Source organism: Stomoxys calcitrans, chromosome 5, assembly GCF_963082655.1.
Source record: "Stomoxys calcitrans chromosome 5, idStoCalc2.1, whole genome shotgun sequence".
In the NCBI taxonomy this organism is placed as follows: domain Eukaryota; kingdom Metazoa; phylum Arthropoda; class Insecta; order Diptera; family Muscidae; genus Stomoxys; species Stomoxys calcitrans.
In genome coordinates, this window is record NC_081556.1 from 138,054,734 (window position 1) to 138,077,084 (window position 22,351).

The window sequence follows — 22,351 nt, forward strand, 5'->3', positions numbered from 1 at the left end:
GAGGTTCCAATAATCGGGTATGCGTTCTTCAAGCCAGTTCGCGCAGACGAGCTGATGCCAACGCCTTTTCAGCGTGTCGCCTACGGTCCTAAATAGTTCAGCGTCCAACCCATCGGCTCCTGCTGCCTTGTTGTTCTTTAGTCGGGTTACTGCTACTTGCACCTCATTCCGAGGTAATCATTCTCTACAAACATCAGGGATTGGTTATGCGATAACCTCTTTACCGCCATCGTAGTTCACTAGCAGCTAGGAAAAATGTTCTTTCCCTATCCCAAGCACACTATCTGTATCAGTTGGAAAGAGGGTGCAGATATTAATCCGCCTATGTCACTATGGATATACACCTAAGCCAGTAATCGGCTTAGAGCGCACAACAAGCCGATTACTGGCTTAGTTGTGCGTGACCTTACCTTCTTGGTTGTTATTGCCCTTATGGCAGTTTTACTGTCGGTAAAGTTATTCATACTCGGCGTTCTCGCTTTAGCACCACACCACTTCAGGCATTCATTGATTGCCTGGATCTCCGTCTGCACCGGACCGTATTAAGGTCAGGCAGTCTGAAACAGATCTCAGTCCCTGGGTTCTCAATGTAGACCCCCAGGCCCATTCTGTCCTCTAGCTTTGATCCATCCGTGTAACATGATCTTCCAGATGGCAAAACTATGGTCCCGTATACCCGAGTCTGTACCACTGGCAGCAGTGCCTCGCACCCGACCTCAAGGTTCATCTCATCCGATCGGAAACCTCTTCCCTTCCTTCCCGGTTTCCTATCGTCGCCTCGATTATACCGCAATGGTATGAGCTGCTCTCATCCTCAATCTATACTCCCATCGCCTTAAGTCTCATAGCCACAGTGGCTGCCTCATACATAATCTGTATGTCAATGGGTCGGATATCTAAAATAGCCTCCAGTGCCCTATTGGGAGTGGTCCTCATTGCTCCGCCTATGCCAAGACAACATGTTCTCTGAACCTGTTGTAAGGTCCTTATGTTGCACTTTTTCTCCATAGCAGTCCACCAATCTACTGAGGCGTAAGTAAGTATTGGTCTAATCACGCTCCTGTAGAGCCAGTGGACTATCTTCGGATTCAGGTCCCGTTTCGAGCCTACGGCCCGTCTACATAGTGCCCAACATACGAACATTCAAAGTATCGGCAAAATCAAATCAAGAGGATAGTAGAGTGCTTTCAACACATGACTACCAAGATATGCCCTTTCACTTGGCTTCTTGAACTTTTCACCATCATCATCACCATCACCAGACCTCAATGTTGTGTTACATAGTGTAATCGGATTGTATACAAATATGGCTTTCCATGTTATCCCATTGTAACTTCTACTGTTTGACAAAGCTACCCCCCCTCCCCCCCAAAAAAAAGTCAATCTTACAATTTGCTTTCAGGCACTTTCCTTTAAAATGTCAAAAAGAGACACATTTGTGTCTTGTCTCTCGGCAGCCTTGTTGGCTCACATTAAAGTGTTGCTTGGTTTTGAGTGCCGCTGCTGCTGCTGCTGTCTTTTAAACGGCTCTTTTGCGATAAATCTGTCACAATCACTTCAGGAGCGAAAGAATAAAAAAAAAAACATATTTATAATTTTCTTGACATGCTGCTCATTCATCACAATACCCACACCACCCAACGCTTCTCAGTCATCAAGCAACTCTTCAATGTGTGTGTGTGATTTTAAAATCTCTGCTGCCTTTGACTGCTCTCATTTGTGTGAAATTTCAATGAATTTCTTATGCCCATCTCTGAGGCTCTCTTTACGGCTGGGACTTCAAAGCATAACATGCATAAGATGATTGTGCCATTGCTGCTGTTGTTGTTGTTGCTGCTGCTGTTGAGAGTATTGTCTTCCATTCATACGCTCAATCATATTAAGTCATTTACATGCAAAGTTGTATCAATAATAATACACAATCAATCAATGTGTTTTAAATATGGTATGTATGTGTGGAGGAGTGTAGCTGAGAGAGGAGGGGTGAGTTGTGTGTTGATTGTCTTTTTCTTTGTTTTTGTTTTTATTATGAAAAGCCTCTTCAACGTTGATGATATTCAGCCAAGGGGATTTTTGTCAGTTGTTGTTGTGTTTGTTGCTTCTTAAGGGCTTTTTAAATCTGATTTGCATATTTGCTATCGATGATTGAGAATGCCAGAAGCTGGGCATTATGTTGTCGCAATTGTCAGATACAAATTTTCTACCAATTGAGATTCTAAGGCGATTCCTTGGTATATTGCCATAATGGGTTTTATCGATAATTTATAAAATTTTCCAAAATTGATTTCTTCAAGTGGTGGAAATTAATTCAGATTTTGTTTTTAGTTGGATGCCTTACATAAGAGTGGATGGGGTCTAGAGACAATTATTAAACTCAATATTGCTGCAAGGAAAAATTTTGCTTATTTGCATAAAATATTGACATATTTTAACAATTTTTTGATTTTGATTGGCATAAATTATTCGTGACTTAATTATCTTTACTTTTATGTATAAGGAAAAAGGGATGCTACAGAGAGCAATTTGGGACAAATTGTATGAAAATTCGTTTTCAGATTCCCAAAATTCTAGGAAATTTTCTATGCAAATTTAATTTCAGGGAAATCAAAAAAAAAAAAAAAAAAATAGTTTATAAATTCTTTAGACGAAATTTTTTATGTATTTTTTCAAAATTTTTTATGAAAAACATATTTTGAAAAAAATCTATCATCGCCCAGCCCAAACGGCTAAAGCTAGAATCATGAAATGTTGCCCAAATGTTGGTCTTGGGTCATAGGCACGGGATAAGACTGGATTTGGTGTTATTCATACGTTAAGGTACTAAAAGTACCGAACAGGACGAAATGGTACATATTTGCCCAGCGCTAACGGAGAGGGCTAGAATAATCTTCTTAGGCTCAAATTTCCCAAAATCGTATCGAAAGTGAGCGAAATAGTATGTTTAGTACCCCTATTGGTACTATTTGTACTTTCTTTTTAAATTGAACTAGAGCTTTGAATTTTGGAAATTATTAACGCCATGGCAACCTTAGTTGGGTGACTATAAGAGTTTTTGGAAACTTCTACATTAAGGTACTAAAAAAAGTACCAAAAAGGTACAATATGGGTGAACTTTCTACAGGACGAATGGATAAAGGTAGAATTTTGAAATTTTACTTGAAAGACATGACTAAATGATCTATTCAAAACTCGTACATTTTGGTACCAATATCGGTACCATTTGGTACATTCTATGCAGATGCAATTAGAGGACTGCAATTTGGGATTTAGGTAAAACTTAGAAATATATGATGCTCCATTAAATGATTTTTTCACAATTCTAAAATTTTTGTAACAAAATTGGTACAATATTTTTCTTTGTAGATGGAGCTAGAAGTACCAAATTTAGGATGTACGAAATATATGATGGGTGAATAAATGTTATGCTTAAAATTCGTACACTTTCGTACCATTTGGTACTTTCTCTACAGAAGAAGCTAGAGGTCCGAAGGGTGGGTTGGCCCCATAGACACCCTTTTCAATACATTGATATCAGATTCGTACTTTACTCTCACAGACCTCTATTTGAACCCCATATTGCGATGGTCGTAAATTTGTCCTCTTTGGGGGGTATATTTGGGAAGGGGCCAACCCCCAAACACTTGGTCCCACATTGGGATATTAGATTCGCATTCTACACTCAAATACCTTTTATTTGAGCCCCATATTGCCATGATCAGTAATAAAGTCTTGTTTGGGGCGTGTTTTGGGAAAGGGGTGGACCTCCAGAAACTTGGTGCCACATTTTGATATCAAATTCGTATTCCATTCGCAAATACCTTTCATTTGAGTCCCACATTGCCATAGTCGGTCAATATGTCCGATTTAGGGATGTTTTGGGGTGGTCCCCTAACCACTTTGTCCGACAATTGGATATCAGATACGTTTTATTATCTTAAATACTTTTCATTTGAATCCCATATTGTCGTGATTGGTGTATATATATATATATATATCGAAAATTATCGAAATTTTTAGAATGTATCGAAATTTTCAAAATTTATCGAAATTTTTCGAAATTTTCAAAATATATCGAAATTTTAAAAAATTTTCAAAAATTTTAAAATTAGTTGAAATTTTCAAAATTTATAGAAATTTATCGAAATTTTCAAATTTCATTGAAACTAAAAATTTTTGGAACTTTTAAAAATGTTTCGCCGTTTTATGGCGTTCGAAGCCATCAATACAACTTCCAACGGATGCACCAAATCATATGAAGTACGGAAGAAGTGTAATTTCCACAGAAAAAGTCTGTCATTACCCAAAAATACATGCATTGGGAGATAGTACAGCTAATAGACAGGGTTGTCGAGCGTGGTTAATGTGGTAATTGTATCATAGATTAGTTTTCGCAATTAATACGATTCAAATACAACATACCGACGCACGGCCTTTGAAGTCATCACACCTAATATGGTTAAAAAGTCTTCTAACCAAAGACGAAACGCATCCCATTGTGGTTGGTGTGTTGGTTGCTATCTCTGGTTTTCCTTTTCCATTTCCAATCTCCGATCATTGAGCTCGTCTCGAAACAACCAAAAATCATATATCGGAATTTAAAAAAAAATTATCGAAATTTTAGAATGTATTGATTTTTAGAATTTATCGATATTTTATACATCTATCAAAATTTTAAAAATTTATCGAAATTTTCAAAATTTATCAAAATTTTTAAAATTTATTGAAACTTTAAAAATTTATTGAAATTTTTAAAATGTATCGGAATTTAAAAAATTTATGAAAATTTTAAAAATATTTTAAAAGTTTAAAAATTTGTCGTTGGTTGTTTACTTTTCTTATTGCGATCGAAAAAAGGTCCCCTTATATAATATAATGTTCGTCTCAATGAGCCATGCTTCTGCTATTGAACTGCTCACTAATTAGTGAGTAGATGGAAGCATGTAATCTTTTTGGAGTTTAGCGGACTGATGATGAAGCTTTACTGTTACCTGCCCAATGTATTTTAGCACACCACATATGCCTTAACTTGAAAAAAAGTTTCTATTTTATTTTCTACTCTAAATAGAAGCAAAATCAAAGCCTAGGGGTTTCAGCTGGGACAAGGAACCCTAGAATTAAGTTAAAATTTATAGAAAATTTCATAATTTATCGAAATTTTCAAAATTTATAGAAAATTTTAAAATATATCGAAAATTTATCAAAAATTTAAAATTTCATCGAAAATTTCAAAATTTATCGAAATTTTCAAAATAAATCAAAAATTTCAAAATAAATCAAAAATTTAAAAATTTATCGAAATTTTCAAAATATATCGAATTTTCAAAATTTATCGAAATTTTCAAAATATCAAAAGTTTTAGAATTTTTCGAAACTTTAAAAATATATCGAATTTTCAACATTTATCGAAATTTTCAAAATAAATCAAAAATCGAAAAATCGAACTCTATCGAAATTTTCAAAATATATCAAAATTTTCAAAATATATCGAAACTTTCAAAATTTATCGAAATTTCCAAACTATCAAAATTATCAAAATTTATTGAATTTTAAAAATTTATCGAAATTTTCAAAATTTATCGAAATTTTCAATATATAAGAAAATTTTTAAAATATATCGAAATTTTCAAAATAAATCGAATATTTCAAAATTTATCGAAATTTTCAAAATATATCGAATTTTCAAAACTTATCGAAATTTTCAACATATATCGAAATTTTCAAAATTTATCGAAATTTTCAAAATTAATTGAAATTTTCAAAATTTATCAATATGTATCAAAATTTATCGAAATATTGAAAATTTATCGAAATTTTAAAAATATATCATAATTTATCGAAATTTTGAAAATTTATCGAAGTTTTTAAAATTTATCAAAATTTTCAAAAATTATCCAAATTTTCAAAATTTCCAAAATTCATCGATATTTATTGAAAGAAGCGCAAAGGAATGGATTTATTTAAACTTTATATATTTATTGAAATTTTAAAAATGTATCGGAATTTTAAAAAATTATCAAAAATATAAAAGCATATGCCATAACGTTTTAAAAAGGTTTTTATTTTGCTTTCAACTCTTAATAGAAGCAAAATCAAAGCCTAGGGTTTTCAGCTGGAACAAGGAACCTAATAATTAAATTAATAAAAAGCAAAGTCGGGCGAAGCAGTCCATATTTTAGCCTATACCAACGAGTGCACGAACTATTTTTAATACATAGAACCTATGTCAAAATGTAGTCAGGCTTTAATCTTGACTACGTATTGATATTATCGAAAAGAACCATTCAACATTTTCTTACGATAGGACTTAAATTGGGTCTACTGCAGAAGCTCCTTTACGCTTTATAGACTAGAACATATACAGTAGCACAGAAAAGTCTACATACCCCACTAAAAAAACCCATTTTTTGAAATGGAATTTTTCTGCCAAATATCGAATGTTGCTAAAACTATCTACAATGGTCATCAGTCTAAGGAATAGTTTAAATTATTTGGGCTCTATTATATCCTCATAACGTAACTGTCAGTTAACGAAACTGCTATTTTCGAAAAGGTTCGTAGACTTATCTGTGCCATTGTATATGGAAGGCACATGTAAATTTTAAGTAATTTAGATCAAATTATACACACATCTTAGGACGTAAAATAAAACACTTCATGCTAAATTTTGTACAGATCAGAAATTGTGGCTACTGCAGCAATAATAGGACATATCGGATCAAGGATCTATATGTCAGCTATATCTAAATGTAAAAAAAAAAAATACATATGGTAACGGGATAACAAATACGAACTGTACAAGAATACATGGAAAGAAAAACAGTCGAATAAACGGACAGACAGTTGTACTTAACAATGTCTCGATAGTCTCCTTCTTATAATAAAGTATGACACCCTGTTCCCCAGATGTGGTGTAGGGTAAAAAGAGCTCTAAAAAATCTGCGGCCATAAATAAGGCCCTTGCCTTGAGGAACTTATTTCTCCTATACTACACTCCCATTCTAGTCATAGACATCCATCGACATTGTTTTCTAGTTCCATAGACTAATTCTAAGGGAGTTTCGTTGCTTATTTGCTAACATGCAAGTTCAATGAATAGACAACGTTGTTAGAGCGAGTATTTTGCAAATATTCCAATCAACTTCAAAAAAAAAAAAATAAAATACGAAAATTAATCACATATCAATCAGTTGTATATTATTTGCCAATATCATTGAAATTTATTTTGTAGCGAAAAATTCTTCCCACACTTCCCCCTCTAAAACGGAAAACAAAAGATGGCTTTCACTTGTTTCAAATGGTGGGTGGCTGGCAAATTGCGTATATAGCGCCAGAGGAGAAAGATTAAAAAAAAAGCGTACGCGAAACAAAAAATGATAATCTCTTTTAAATCATCTTCCAAGGCCTTGGTATGAGTGATAAGGGGGAACATGGATTCATTTCGTTTCTTTTTTTTCTTTAAATTGCCATTTTGCCTTGCTTTTTTTCCCGCCTTTGTTTATGAAAGCGCTAAAGTGAACGCTCTGCCTTAGCAAATATATCCTAGGGTAAGGAATGCGAATCAATGGATTTGTTTGTAGAGGATTTTTTTTGTTTATCCCACTTTAAGAATGATAAAAAAAGCGAAAAGAGAATAGAAAACCTCAACAAAACGTACACCAATAAGAACGTGTACCAATAATGCCCCACGCAATTAATCACATTTTCTTGCGAAACAAAATCTATAGACCGGGAAACGTATGGTTTTGAAATGTTGAAAAACATTTGCCATGAGTTTGACACAAGCCATTGGCCTCTGGCGTATATCACTCAAATGGAGAAATGGGGGAAGAAATGATGAAATGAATACGAGTACATGGTTCATATGGCGCATAAATAAGAGAATTGAGAGGGTTTTTATATAAAAATAACGGAAAAAAATTAATTTTCCATAAAATATCAAAGAAAAATATGCCTGATAGTAAAGGGGTTCCTTCTAAGAGTCTTTCCTACTCTTATGGCTCTATATAAATGATTCGAAACTATTGATGGCCCAAATGTTTCTCTGCTTAGTCACAAATGCTTGACAATTCCCGAAGAATGCATACCCTGATATATATAGCAAACTAGCTGGACAGGGCGCGCTCCGCTTCGCCTTATTTAACTCTCTAATATCTATTTAGGGTGCAGACACTTCGCCCTGAATGTGGATATCGTGCTACTGTAGCCTATGTCCGCCTATGACGCTGAACGCCTGCGTTCGAACGCTGGCGGAACTTCGGACAAAATTTAAGGCGTTGATTATCCCCTCTTAATGCTGGCGACATTTGTGAAGTACCCGACCATGCATGGTCATGTAAAAAATTCTCCCTAAAGAGGTGTCGCACTGCGGCACGCCGTTCGGACTCGTCTATGAAAAAGGGACCTTATCGTTGATAAACTCAACTTGAATCGAAAAGCACTCATTGATGTGTGAAAAGTTTACCCCTGCTCGGTTACTGGGCAAATTTTTACTCTACTCCCAAATGCCTTTCTTTTTAGCCCCATATTACTGTATTGGTAAATATTTCAGGTTTAGGGGGTATTTCGGGGGTGGTCACTTGCCCATCAAAGTAAATATAAGAAAATTTTATAACCTATGTTTCCTTCTTTTGATTCTACGGAACAAACGAACAAACCGAATCCCATATAGTGACGATGGGTCATATAACTATTTGTGGAGTTTTCGGGGGGTGGGGTGACCCCCTACACTTCGATCGGATCTTTTATGCCAGATTCGTAATCTACTCCCGATTGCCTTTCATTTAAGCCCCATATTGATATGGACGACCAATTTGTCTGTTTTTAGACATTTTGGGGTTAGGTCGACTTCCTGGGTAATTGGACCCAATTTTTATACCCACCACCGAAGGAGGGCGGTATAATCATTTTGTCATTCCGTTTGCATAAGGTATATATATTCTTGATCCGACCCTATAAAGTATATATATTCTTGATCTTGATATAGCCCCCATATAGACCGATCCTCCGATTTAGGGTCTTAGACCCATGAAAGCCACATTTATTATCCGATTTTGCTGAAATTTGGGACAGTGAGTTGCGTTAGGCCCTTCGACATCCTTGGTCAATTTGGCCTAGAGTGGTCCAGAGTTGGATATAGCTGCCATATAGACCGATACTCCGATTTAGGGTCTTAAGCCCATAAAAGACACATTTAATATCCGATTTTGCTGAAATTTGGAACAGTGAGTTATTTTAAGCCCTTCGACATCCTTGGTCAGTTTTGCCCATATTGGTCCAGAGTTGGATTTAGCTGCCATATAGACCGATCCTCCGATTTAGGGTCTTAGGCTAATAAAAGCCACATTTATTATCTGATTTTGCTGAAATTTGGTACAGTGAGTTGTGTTAGGCCCTTTGACATTCTCCGTCAATTAGGCCCAGATTGGTCCAGAGTTGGATATAGCTGCCATATAGACCGATCCTCCGATTTAGGGTCTTAGGCCCGTAAAAGCCACATTTATTATCCGATTTTGCTGAAATTTGGTACAGTGAGTTGTGTTAGGCCCTTCGACATCCTTGGTCAATTTGGCCCAGATTGGTCCAGAGTTGGATATAGCTGCCATATAGACCGATCCGCCGATTTAGGGTATTAGGCCAATAAAAGCCACATTTATTATCCGATTTTACTGAAATTTGGGATAGTGAGTTGTTTTAAGCCCTTCAATACCCTTTGTCAATTTGGCAGAGATCGGTCCAGATTTGGTTATAGCTGTCATATAGACCGATCCTCCGATTTGAGGTTTTGGGCCCGTAAAAGCCACATTTATTATCTGATTTTGCTGAAATTTGGGACAGTGAGTTATTTTAAGCCCTTCAATACCTTTTATCAATTTGGCCCTGATCAGTCCAGATTTGGTTATAGCTGCCATATAGACCGATCCTCCGATTTAGGGTCTTAGGCCCATGGAAGCCACATTTATTATCAGATTTTGCTGAAATTTTGTACAGTGAGTTGTGTTAGGCCCTTCGACATCCTCCGTCAATTCAGCTTAGATCGGTCCAGAGTTGGATATAGCTGCCATATAGACCGATCCTCCGATTTAGGGTCTTAGGCCCATGGAAGCCACATTTATTATTCGATTTTGCTAAAACTTGGGACAGTGAGTTGTGTTAGGCCCTTCGACATCCTTGGTCAATTTGGCCCTGACCGGATCAGATTTGGATATAGCTGCCATATAGACCGATCTCTCGATTTAAGGTTTTTGGCCCATAAAAGGCGCGTTTATTGTCCGTTGTTGCCGAAATTTGACACAGAGAGTTAAATTAAGCCCCTCAACATATTTCTGCAATTTGGTCTAGGTCGATCATATTGTCGTTATCGGTCCACTTGTGATTTTGGGTGATATTTTTGGGGTAACGGGGAGGGTTCGCCCCCTTCCGAACCATATTTCTTTTTCCTGACCATATTCGTAATCTACTCCCGAATACCTTTCATTTGAGTCCCATATTGTCATGATCGTCAAATAAACCTATTTTAAGGGGTTTTGGGGCTGGGGCGGCCCCCCAGGTACTTGAACCCAACTTTTATTGTGAAATTCGTACTCTACTCTTGAATACCTTTCATTTGGTTCCCACATTGATGCGATCGCTCCACTTTTATTTTTGGGTAGTATTTTTGGGGTAAGGGGGAGGGTCCGCCCCTGCTCCACCACTTTCCTCCACCTATTGTAGGAATTTTTTTTTATGTGACATTTCATTTCTTAGGCTTCACAACACCCCCCAACCCTTTCCCCTCTTCGTCTCCGTTTAATTGAAACTTACCTCCTTTTGAAGCACTAAACGTTCGCAAACGATCCAAATCCTCATCATCGGAGACTCTCAAGTGATGCATATTCATGGTGGGCACATCGAGAAATGCATTGGACTTTCGCTGCGCTGCAAATGGTAAATGAAAAAATGAAATTCTTATAATTGCTTGTTATTGTTGTAGTTGTTAGTGTTAGATTTGCAAAACAATTTGCCAAGTGTAAACAGTGCCGCAACACTTTTCACTTCACTCTGCATGAAACCCCACTGAGATAATTAAATTTTATTATTTGTGAATTATTTATGATTAAATGAAATTTTGCATGTTATTATACTCGTACATCGTTTATGGAATTGCATTCAAATTAAACACCTCATTTAATTTTTTTTTTGGAATTCAATTAAAATGGGTTTTGAAATAATTGCAGAATTTCTTGGAATTTGAAAACCGTAGGCATTTCATTAATATTTGAATGGATTTTTTTTTGAAGCTCATGTCTGTTGTCATGGATCATGGGGAGTGAACGAGGCAATTAGAGATGAATGTTATGCTGTTTAAGGGAAATATAATTTAATAAGGAACAAGTAAAAAGGCTTTAAGTTCGGCAGGATGTCGAAAAGCCAAACATTAGACACTGTGTCGAATTTCAGCGAAATGAGATAATAAATTCATCTTTTATGGGGCAGAGACTTTAAATCGAGAGATCGGTCTATATGGCAGCTATATCCAAATCTGGAACGATCTGGACCAAATTGAAGAAGGATTGCAAAGGACCTAACACAACTCACTGTCCCAAATTTCGGCGAAATCGGACAATAAACTGGCTTTTATGGGTCCAAAAACTTAAATCGAGAGATCGGCCTATATGGCAGCTGTATCCAAATCTGGAACGATCTGGACCAAATTGAGGAAGAATTGCAAAGGGCCTAACACAACTCATTGCCCCAAATTTCGGCGAAATCGGACAATAAATGCCCCATTTATGGGCCCAAGAGCTTAAATCGAGAGATAGACTAATATGGCAGCTATATCTAAATCTGCACCGATCTGGGTCACACTAAAGAAGAATGCCGAAGGGCTTAACACAACTGTTTGTCCCAAATTTCAGCGAAATCGGACAATAAATGCCCCATTTATGGGCCCAAGAACTTAAATCGGCAGATCGGTATATATCGCAGCTATATCCAAATCTGAACCGATCTGAACCAAATTGAAAAAAGCTGTCGAAGGGCCTAACACAACTCACTGTCCCACATTTCGGCGAAATCAGACAATAAATATGGCTTTTATGGGCCCAAGACCCTAAATCGAGAAATCGGCCTATATGGTAGCTATATCCAAATCTGCCCCGATCTGAAGCAAATTGAAAAAATATGTTGAAGAGCCTAACACAACTCACTGTCCCACATTTCGGCGCAATCGGACAATAAATATGGATTTTATGGGCCCAAGACCCTAAATCGAGAGATCGGCCTATATGGTAGCTATATCCAAATCTGGACCAATCGGGGCCAAACTGAAGAAAAATGTCGAGTGGCCTTACACAACCCACTGTCCCCAATTTCAGTAAAATCGGATAATATATGTGCCTAAGAACTTAAGTCGGCAGATCGGTCTATATGGGGGCTATATCAAGATATAGTCCGACATAGCTCATCCTCGAACTTAACGTGCTTATGAGCAAACAACTAAAAGCGTGCTAAGTTCGACCGGGACGAATCTTAGGTACTCACCACCATGGATTCCGCTAAATATGTAACCTTATTAACTGAATTATTTTGGTCTCAAGAAGTCATATCGGGTTATCGGTACTTAAGGGGGCCAATATCACCATATTGACCGATTCGGATAAAACTAGGCACTGATGTTGTAAGTCTTACGGTAGGGTTTGAGCCAAATTTCTGCCAAATCTAGTGAAAATGTAGGCTTCTAAGGGCTGTTTATAGTCCGATTCGGATCATACATGACACGGATTTTGAAAGTCATAACACTAGTCTTTGTTCCAAATGTCAGCCAAATCGGATAAAAATGTAGGCTTCTAAGGGCTGAAGAAGTCCAATCTGGGTACCAGTTTATATGGGGGCTTCCACCTGTTTATGAACCGATTCGGATCATACTTGGCTTGGATGTTGATAGTCATAACTCAAGTCATACTTGGCATGGATATTGATAGTCATAGCTCAAGACTTTGTTCCAAATGTCAGCCAAATCGGAAAAAAATTTAGGCTTCTAATGGCTACAGAAGTCCAATCCGGATATCAGTTTATATGGGGGCTATACCAGGTTATAGACCGATTTGGACCATTCTAGGCAGAGTTATTGGAAGTCATAACAAAACATTATGTGCAAAATTTCAGCCACATCGGACGAAAATTGCGGCTTCCAGTTGCTCAAGAATTCAAATCGGGAGATCGGTTCATATGCGAGCTATATCTAAATCTGAACCGATAAGGCCCATTTGCCATCCCCAACGATCTACATTAATATAAAGAAACTGTGCAAAATTTCATGAGGCTAGCTTTATGCATTCGACCGCTATCGTGATTTCGACAGACGGACGGACATGGCTAGATTGACTTAGAGCGTCTAGACGATCAAGGTTATATACAACTTTATTGGGTCTTAGACGAATATTTCGAGGTGTTACAAACGGAATGACTAGATTAGTATACCCCCATCCTATGGTGGTGGGTATAAAAATACAGCTCTGTGCAAAATTTTAGAGCTCTATGTTAGCTCAATCGAAAGTTCTAACTGCAGCCTTTGAAAGAATCGAAAGCGAGTCAGTGAAAATGGGTCTGGCAGTAAATGGAGATAAGACAAAATGGATGGTTTCAAGTCCCAAAAAGCCTTGCATAACAGAGCAGATAAAGAAAATGGAGAAAGTTGGGTACCACAAGTTTGAGACAGTCAGTAACTTGATCTACCTCGACACCGCTGTAACCCAAACGAATGGCACCAGTTTTGAGATTAAGCGAAGAATAATACTGGCAACCAGATGCTACTTTGGACTAAGTAGGCAGTTTAGAAACAAGGCCACCTCTCGACAGACGAAGGTTACACTAAACAAGACACTGATATTACCTGTGCTGTTATATGGTTCAGAGGCATGGGTACTTGTGTAAAGCAGATGAGGCAGTGTTTGGAGTATTTGAGAGAAAGATTCTTCGTAAAATATATGGACCATAAGTAAGCAGTTTAGAAACGAGGACTAAGTAAGCGGTTTGGAAACAAGGCCACCTCTCGACAGACGAAGGTTACACTATACAAGACACTCACACTACCCCTGTTGTTATATGGTTCTGAAGCATGGGTACTTGTGAAAACAGGTGTGGCAGTGCTTGGAGTATTTGAGAGACAGATTCTTCGTAGAACATATGAACCAGTTTGCGTTAATGGAGAATATAGGCGACGTATGAACCACGAGCTGTATGAGCTTTATGACGACCATAGCATGGTTACACGCATCAAAATACAACGGCAGCGTTGGCTAGGTCATGTTGTCAGAATGGATGAAGAAGCTCCAGCAAAGAAGTCTTTTGAAAGCAAACACGATGGTACACGCAAACCGGGAAGACCAAAAGCACGATGGAAAGATGAAGTGGTGGGAGATACCTCGAAACTTGGTGTCAGAGATTTTAGAATGAGCGCAGAAGATCGAGGAGCTTGAAACGCTATTAAAAAAAAAATATCATTCTGTTTGTAACTACTCGAAATATTCTTGATCGTAGCGACATTTTATGTCGATCTAGCCATGTCCGTCCGACCTCCGTCTGTCTGTCTGTCGAAAGTACACTAACTTCCGAAGGAGTAAAGCTAGCCGCTTGAAATTTTGCACAAATACTTCCTATTAGTGTAGGTCGGTTGGTATTGTAAATGGGCCATATCGGTCCATGTTTTGATATAGCTCCCATATAAACCGATCTTGGGTCTTGACTTCTTGAGCCTCTAGAGGGCGCAATTCTCATCCGATTTAACTGAAATTTTGCACGTAGTGTTTCGGTATCACCTCCAACAACTACGCTAAGTACGGTTTAAATCGGTCCATGTTTTTATATAGCTGCTATATAAACCGATCTTTGGTTTTGACTTCTTGAGCCTCTAGAGGGCGCAATTCTCATTCGATTTAACTGAAATTTTGCACATGGTGTTTTGGTAGCACTTCCAACAACTACGCAAAGTATCGGTCCATATTTTGATATAGCTGTCATATAAACCGATCTTGGGTCTTGACTTCTTGAGCTTCTAGAGGGCCCAATTCTCATCCGATTTAACTGAAATTTTGCACGTAGTGTTTTGGTATCACTTTCAATAATTGTGTTAATTATATTTCAAATCAGTTTATAATCTGGTATAGCTGTCATATAAACCGATCTTGGGGCTTGACTTCTTGAGCCAATAGAGGGCGCAATTCTCATCCGATTTGGCCGAAATTTTGCGTGAGGTGTTTTGTTATGACTTCCAATTACTGTGCTAAGTATGGCGTAAATCAGTATAGAACCTGATATAGCTGCCATATAAACCGATCTGGAATCATGACTTCTTGAACCTCTAGAGGTCGCAATTCTCATCCGATATGGTTGAATTTTTGTACAACGGCTTCTCTCATGACCTTCAACATACGTGTTTAATATGGTCTAAATCGATCAATAGCTTGATTCAGCTCCCATATAAACCTATCTCCCGATTTTGCTTCTTGGGCCCCTACAAGGCGCAATTCTTATCCGAATGAACTGAAATATTACACAATGACTTCTACAATGTTCAGCATTCATTTGTGGTTCGAACTATAGCTCGATATAGCTCCAATAGCATAAGAGTTCTTTTTCAATATTCTATGTTTGTCTAAAAAGAGATACCGCGCATAAAACTCGAGAAATGCGATCAATGGTGGAGGGTATATAAGATTCGGCGCGGCCGAACTTAGCACGCTCTTACTTGTTTATACTTGCATTGTCACCCAACATTTGAGCGACATGCTGTGTGGAGATTGGAGCATCTGTCACTAGCTTATTACTTATTACAATTACAATGTGGCACAAATTCATGTTCCCATTAAATGATAACTGCAAGGGCATTAAGACTTCGTTAAGATGTTAACATTCCCAAATCAACAGTTCTTTTGAATTTTAAGACTAAATCAATTGGTGTTGATATTCAAAGTAGGAATATTGCAACCATTCAAGTTTGCTTTTCATTTCAAACTCTAAGAGATTTAATGCACAGTTGGAGGTTATTGCAAAAAATAAACGCAAAAAAAAAAAATGCATCATTGCCCGCCTTGCTTTAATATCTCCAAAGCCTTTCTGTGTGCTGTGTACCATCGATAGCCATTAAAACAAAGTCGTTAAGAAGTGTTCAAATTCTTAAGCAATTTTTATGACCACCAAACAGCATGAAATTGTGCATAAGCATGCTAGGGCATTAAAATGGTAATACGAAATGAAATGTTTTTTTTTTTTAAACATTCTCAAACAGTTATAAATTTCAGTCTCTTTAGGGCTGGTGTGGGGGAACACCAACAGAGCGAGAGAGAGAGGGGTAAGGAGGGGGGGTGATATTCGAAATGCTTAGCTTTGCCCACCAACCCATCTAAATCCTTCTTTCCTCTCCCTCTCTTTGCTTAGCTTTGTCCACCAACCCATTTAACTCCTTCTCTCTCTCTCTCTCTGTCTCTTTCCCTCTCTATATGGCCCCCATTCGTGCTTGGTGTTGTTTCACTGCATGTGAATCAATCGCACGCGTATGCGTTAGGCTTAGCATGGTGTGCACGAGTGCGTATGAGTGTTGTGCAAGTGAGGGACTAAACAATTAATATTCATCATACGCTCCAGCGCCTCATTTCACTGGCATAAAAAATCACAAACAATGCTTTGGTAGCCCTATTTTTGTTGTGTTGTGATCAATGAAACTGAAACGATGTTTGTTGTAACATCCCAGCTTTTTAATGCTCACCAGCCTAACGACATGCCACAGAAGGGCTTCGACATAAACATACATACATACGCGTTCGTCTGAGTATCATGATGTTGCGGCTACATTGATGGATGGTTTGGTTGTTTGGTACGAGCGAGTTTATGTCTAAGTTGTTTTTATGATAATTGAATGTGGATTTTTTATTAACACATTAAAAGCTCTTTAAGTATTTAATAAATGATTTTATGCTTTGTACAACGTCGCACAAAGTGTAGCGTACATAAAAAAAGTTCGTGTTAATAGTCAACAAGGCCGTGAACAATATGCCTCGAAAAGTAAGGCAAGGTTTTGTGCAAAAAATAAAATTTTGTTTCTACCATTCTTTTTAAAAACGGTGTTCATTGGGGTGTTTAAATATAAAAAGTTTTATTTTAAATAGAAAACAAGTAAAAAGGCGTTAAGTTCGGCCGGGCCGAACTTTGGATACCCACCACCTCGGGTATATATGTAAACCACCTTTCATCAAAACTCGGTGAAAATTTCATACCTTATGACCCATATCAGTTATATCAAAACATGTTCCGATTTGGACCAAATACTAATAAGTACAGTAGCTATATCTAAAAATTAACCGATCTGAACCATATACGACACGGATGTTGAAAAGCCTAACATAAGTTACTATGTAAAATTTCAGTGAAATTGGATTATAAATGCGCTTTTTATGGGGCAAAGACTTTAAATCGAGAGATCGGTCTACATGGCAGCTATATTCAAATCTGGATCGATCTGGGCAAAATTGAAGAAGGACGTCGAAGAGCCTAACTAAACTCACTGTCTCAAATTTCAGCGACATCGGGCAATAAATGCGTCTTTATGGCCCCAAAACCTAAAACCTAGATATCGGTCTATATGGCAGCTATATCTAAATTTGGACCGATCTGTGCGATATTGCAGATGTATGTCAAGGGGCTTAACTTAACTCAATGTCGCAAATTTCGGCGACATCGGACAATAAATGAGCATTTTATGGGCCCATAACCTTAAATCAAGAAATCGGTCTATATAGCAGCTATATCCAAATCTGAACCGATCTGGGCCAAATTGAAGAAAGATGTCAAGGGGCCTAACGCAACTCACTGTCCCAAATTTCAGCAAAATTGGGTAATAAATGTGGCTTTTATGGGCCTAACACCATAAATCGGAGGATCGGTCTACATGGCAGCCAAATTGACGAAGGATGTCGAAGGGCCTAACAAAACTCACTGTCCCAAATTTCAGCAAAATCGGGTAATAAATGTGGCTTTTATGGGCCTAACACCATAAATCGGAGTATCGGTCTATATGGCAGCTATATCCAAATCTGAACCGATCTGGGCAAAATTGACAAAGGATGTCGAAGGGCCTAACAAAACTCACTGTCCCAAATTTCATCAAAATCGGATAATAAATGTGGCTTTTATGGGCCTAAGACTCTAAATCGGCGGATCGGTCTATATGGGGGCTATATGAAGATATAGTCCGATATAGCCCATCTTCGAACTTAACCTGCTTATGGACCAAAAAAGAATCTGTGCAAAATTTCAGCTCAATATCTCAATTTTTAAAGACTGTAGCGTGATTTCAACAGACAGACGGACAGACGGACAGACGGACGGACATGTCTAGATCGTCTTAGATTTTTACGCTGATCAAGAATATATATACTATATAGGGTCGGAAATGGATATTTCGATGTGTTGCAAACGGAATGACAAAATGAATATACCCCCATCCTTCGGTGGTGGGTATAATAAATCAAGGAAAAGGCATTAAGTTCAACCGGCTTGAAATGAACGGGAAAAGCGCTCAATACAGCAGCTACATCCAAATAGACACACAAAAAGACGGACGGACAGACAGGCAGACATACAAACATACAGATAGACAGACATGGAGACAGACAGACATGGTCCAAATGTCAGCCAAATCGTAAAAAAATTTAGGCTTCTAAGGGCGACAGACAGACAAGGTTAAATCCTATCAGTAGGTGATTCTGAGCAGATCAGTATGCTTATCAATAGGTTCTATTGGTTGCCCAAAAAGTAATTGCGGATTTTTTAAAAGAAAGTAAATGCATTTTTAATAAAACTTAGAATGAACTTTAATCAAATATACTTTTTTTTACACTTTTTTCCAAAAGCAAGCTAAAAGTAACAGCTGATAACTGACAGAAGAAAGAATGCAATTACAGAGTCACAAGTTGTGAAAAAATTTGTCAACGCCGACTATATGAAAAATCCGCAATTACTTTTTGGGGCAACCCAATATATCTTCCCCTTTTGGGTGTTTCAGACAAATTAATTAAGTTATACTCTGCATCTCCTGGGTAAAATTTCTTTGAAATGTTGTTTTAGAAAACATTCCATAAAGTTATTTTCCTTTAGTGAAAATTTCATCAAAATTTTATATTAAAACTAGTACTGACTACGAGTTTTCGCCCGAACAGCTGATATATAGCAAAAGCAAATTTTGTCCATGAACATTCCACTAAGAAACGGGGGCAAACTTCTCACACATCAATGAGTGATGTTTGATTCAAATTTTAGCTCAATACCATTGAGCGCCTGCTTTTAATAGCCGAGTCCGAACGGCATGCCCCTACAGCTCTCTATGGAGAAGTTTTTACATGGCATAGTACCTCACAAATGTTGCCAGCATTAGCAGGGGAAAACCACCGCTGAAAATTTTTTTCTGATGGTCTCGCCCGGATTCGAACCCAGGCGTACAACGTCATAGGCGGACATGCTAGCCTTTGCGCTCGCTTCATAGCCGAGTCCGAGCGGCATGCCGCTACAGCTCTTTGGGGAGAAGTTTTTATATGGCATAGTACCTCACATATGTTGCGAGCATTAGGAGGGGAAAACCACCGTTGAAAATTTTTTTCTGATGGTCTCGCCAGGATTCGAACCCAGGTGACAGCGTCATAGACGGACATGCTAACCTCTGCGCTACGGTTGCCTCCGATATAGTAAAAGCAAATTTGCCCATGAACATTCCATTTATAAACAGGGGCAAGCTTCACACATATCAATGAGTGATGTTCGATTCAAATTTTAGCTCAACATCATTGAGCGCCTCCTTTTCATAGCCGATTCTGAACGGCATGCCGCTGCAGCTCTTTGGGGAGAAGTTTTTACATGACATATTACCTCACAAATGTTGCCAGCATTAGGAGGCGAAAACCACCGCTGAAAATTTTTAATCTGATGGTCTTGCCAGGATTCGAACCCAGGCGTACAACGTCATAGGCGGACATGCTAGCCTCTGCGCTACAGTGGCCATGTTATCCTCAGCGTCCTCACTGTCACACTCTCCATGTAAGTTAACCACCACTGCGATATCATTTCTCCCACTCTGTATTTGGTCTGTCCAAGCTCTGAGTTTCAAAGTATGAGAGCAGTGCAAATGCCGAATGGTGAGTTTCAGTTTCACACTGGCTTATTGGAATTGAAGAGCGACTGTTGGCCGATGGTTGAACTGGGCATCCAAACAAAGGATGAGGGCGTTCAGTTATGACAGCCGGCCAACAAATATTTCCATAAAGAACGATCGGACGATGAAACTGGCTGTTCGCTTTAGATTGAATGCTCAGTTCAACTATCGGCCAGCAGTTGCTCTACAATTCTAAGAAGCCAGTGTAAAACTGAAACTCATCATTCGGTATTTGTACTGTTCTCATTCTTTGAAACGCAGAGCATGGGCAGACCAAATACAGAGTGGGAGAAATGATATCGCGGTGGTGGTTAACTTGTACAAGTGCAACAGGTCTCATATCAAGTATCGCATACAGTGCTGCTCTCGGAGCACTACTCCTCGCCCCCTATATCAGCGTCCTCACAATATCTCTCACCGTCTACATCATGTAGTATAACCCTCGGCAAAACCACAGCAGTGTACATGCAGTGGGCTCTCCCTTGTTTTAGTTCCCAACTCCTCTCTCATCAGCGTCGTCACAATATCTCTCACCTACTCCATCATACCGTGTAGACTAACCCTCGTCAAAACCACAGCAGTGTACATACAGTGGGCTCTCCCTGGTTTTAGTTCCCAACTCCTGCCTATCGAGTAAGCGAGATGGGCAGAGTTAAACGGTATATTCACCCACCGTTTAACTCTCTCCTCGACGTTCCTTTTTATACCCACCACCGACGGATGGGGGTATATTCATTTTGTCATTCCGTTTGCAACACATCGAAATATCCATTTCCGACCCTATAAAGTATATATATTCTTGATCAGCGTAAAAATCTAAGACGATCTAGCCATGTCCGTCCGTCTGTCCGTCTGTCTGTTGAAATCACGCTACAGTCTTTAAAAATAGAGATATTGAGCTGAAATTTTGCACAGATTCTTTTTTTGTCCATAAGCAGGTTAAGTTCGAAGATGGGCTATATCGGACTATATCTTGATATAGCCCCCATATAGACCGATCCGCCGATTTAGGGTCTTAAGCCCATAAAAGCCACATTTATTATCTGATTTTCTTGAAATTTGGGACAGTGAGTTGTGTTAGGCCCTTCGACATCCTTTGTCAATTTGGCTCAGATCGGTTCAGATTTGGATATAGCTGCCATATAGACCGATCCTCCGATTTAGGGTCTAAGGCCCATAAAAGCCACATTTATGGTCCGATTTCGCTGAAATTTGGGACAGTGAGTTGTCTTAGGCCCTTTGACATGTTTCTTTAATTTGGTCCAGATCGGTTCAGATTTGGATATAGCTGCCATATAGATCGATCCTCCGGTTTAGGGTCTTAGGCCCACAAAAGCCACATTTATTATCCGATTTTGATGAAATTCGGGACAATGAATTGTGTAAAGCCCATTAACATCCTTCGTTAATTTGGCTCAGATCGGTCCAGATTTGGATATAGCTGCCATATAGATCGATCTTCCGATTTATGGTGTAAGGCTCATAATAGCCACATTCATTATCCGATTTTGCTGAAATTTGGGACAGTGAGATGTGTTAGGCTCTTTGACATATTTCTTCAATTTGGTTCAGATCGGTTCAAATTTGGATATAGCTACCATATAGACCGATTTCTTAATTTATGGTTTTGGGCCCATAAAATGCTCATTTATTGCCCGATGTCCCCGAAATTTGGAACAGTGCGTTAAGTTAAGCCCCTTTATATACTTCTGCAATATCGCACATATCGGTCCAGATTTGGATATAGCTGCCATATAGACCGATATCTAGGTTTTAGGTTTTGGGGCCATAAAAGACGCATTTATTGTCCGATGTCGCTGAAATTTGAGACAGTGAGTTTGGTTAGGCTCTTCGACGTCCTTCTTCAATTTTGCCCAGATCGGTCCAGATTTGAATATAGCTGCCATATAGACCGATCTCTGGATTTAAGGTTTAGGGCCCATAAAAGAGGCATTTATTGTCCGATTTCGCCGAAATTTGGGACAGTGCTTAGTGTTAGGCTCCTCGACATGTTTATGCAACTTGGCCCAAATCGGTCCAGATTTGGATATAGCTGCCATGTAGACCGATATCTCGATTTAAAGTCTTGGCCCCATAAAAGGCGCATTTATAATCCGATTTCACTGAAATTTGACACAGTGACTTATGTTCGGCTTTTCGACATCCGTGTCGTAT

General features: G+C 38.4%; 1 protein-coding gene across 3 annotated transcripts in view; it reads right to left on the reverse strand.

The window, feature by feature from the left end:
- Positions 1 to 22,351, reverse strand: part of LOC106090363 (GTP-binding protein RAD) — a 231,894-nt gene that overhangs the window by 48,740 nt on the left and 160,803 nt on the right. For all 3 annotated transcript variants that reach the window (XM_013256527.2, XM_013256526.2, XM_059369486.1), the window contains exon 5: positions 10,801 to 10,914. In XM_013256527.2, coding sequence (XP_013111981.1) covers positions 10,801 to 10,914 — 114 coding nt within the window. The remainder of the gene's footprint in view (positions 1 to 10,800; positions 10,915 to 22,351) is intronic.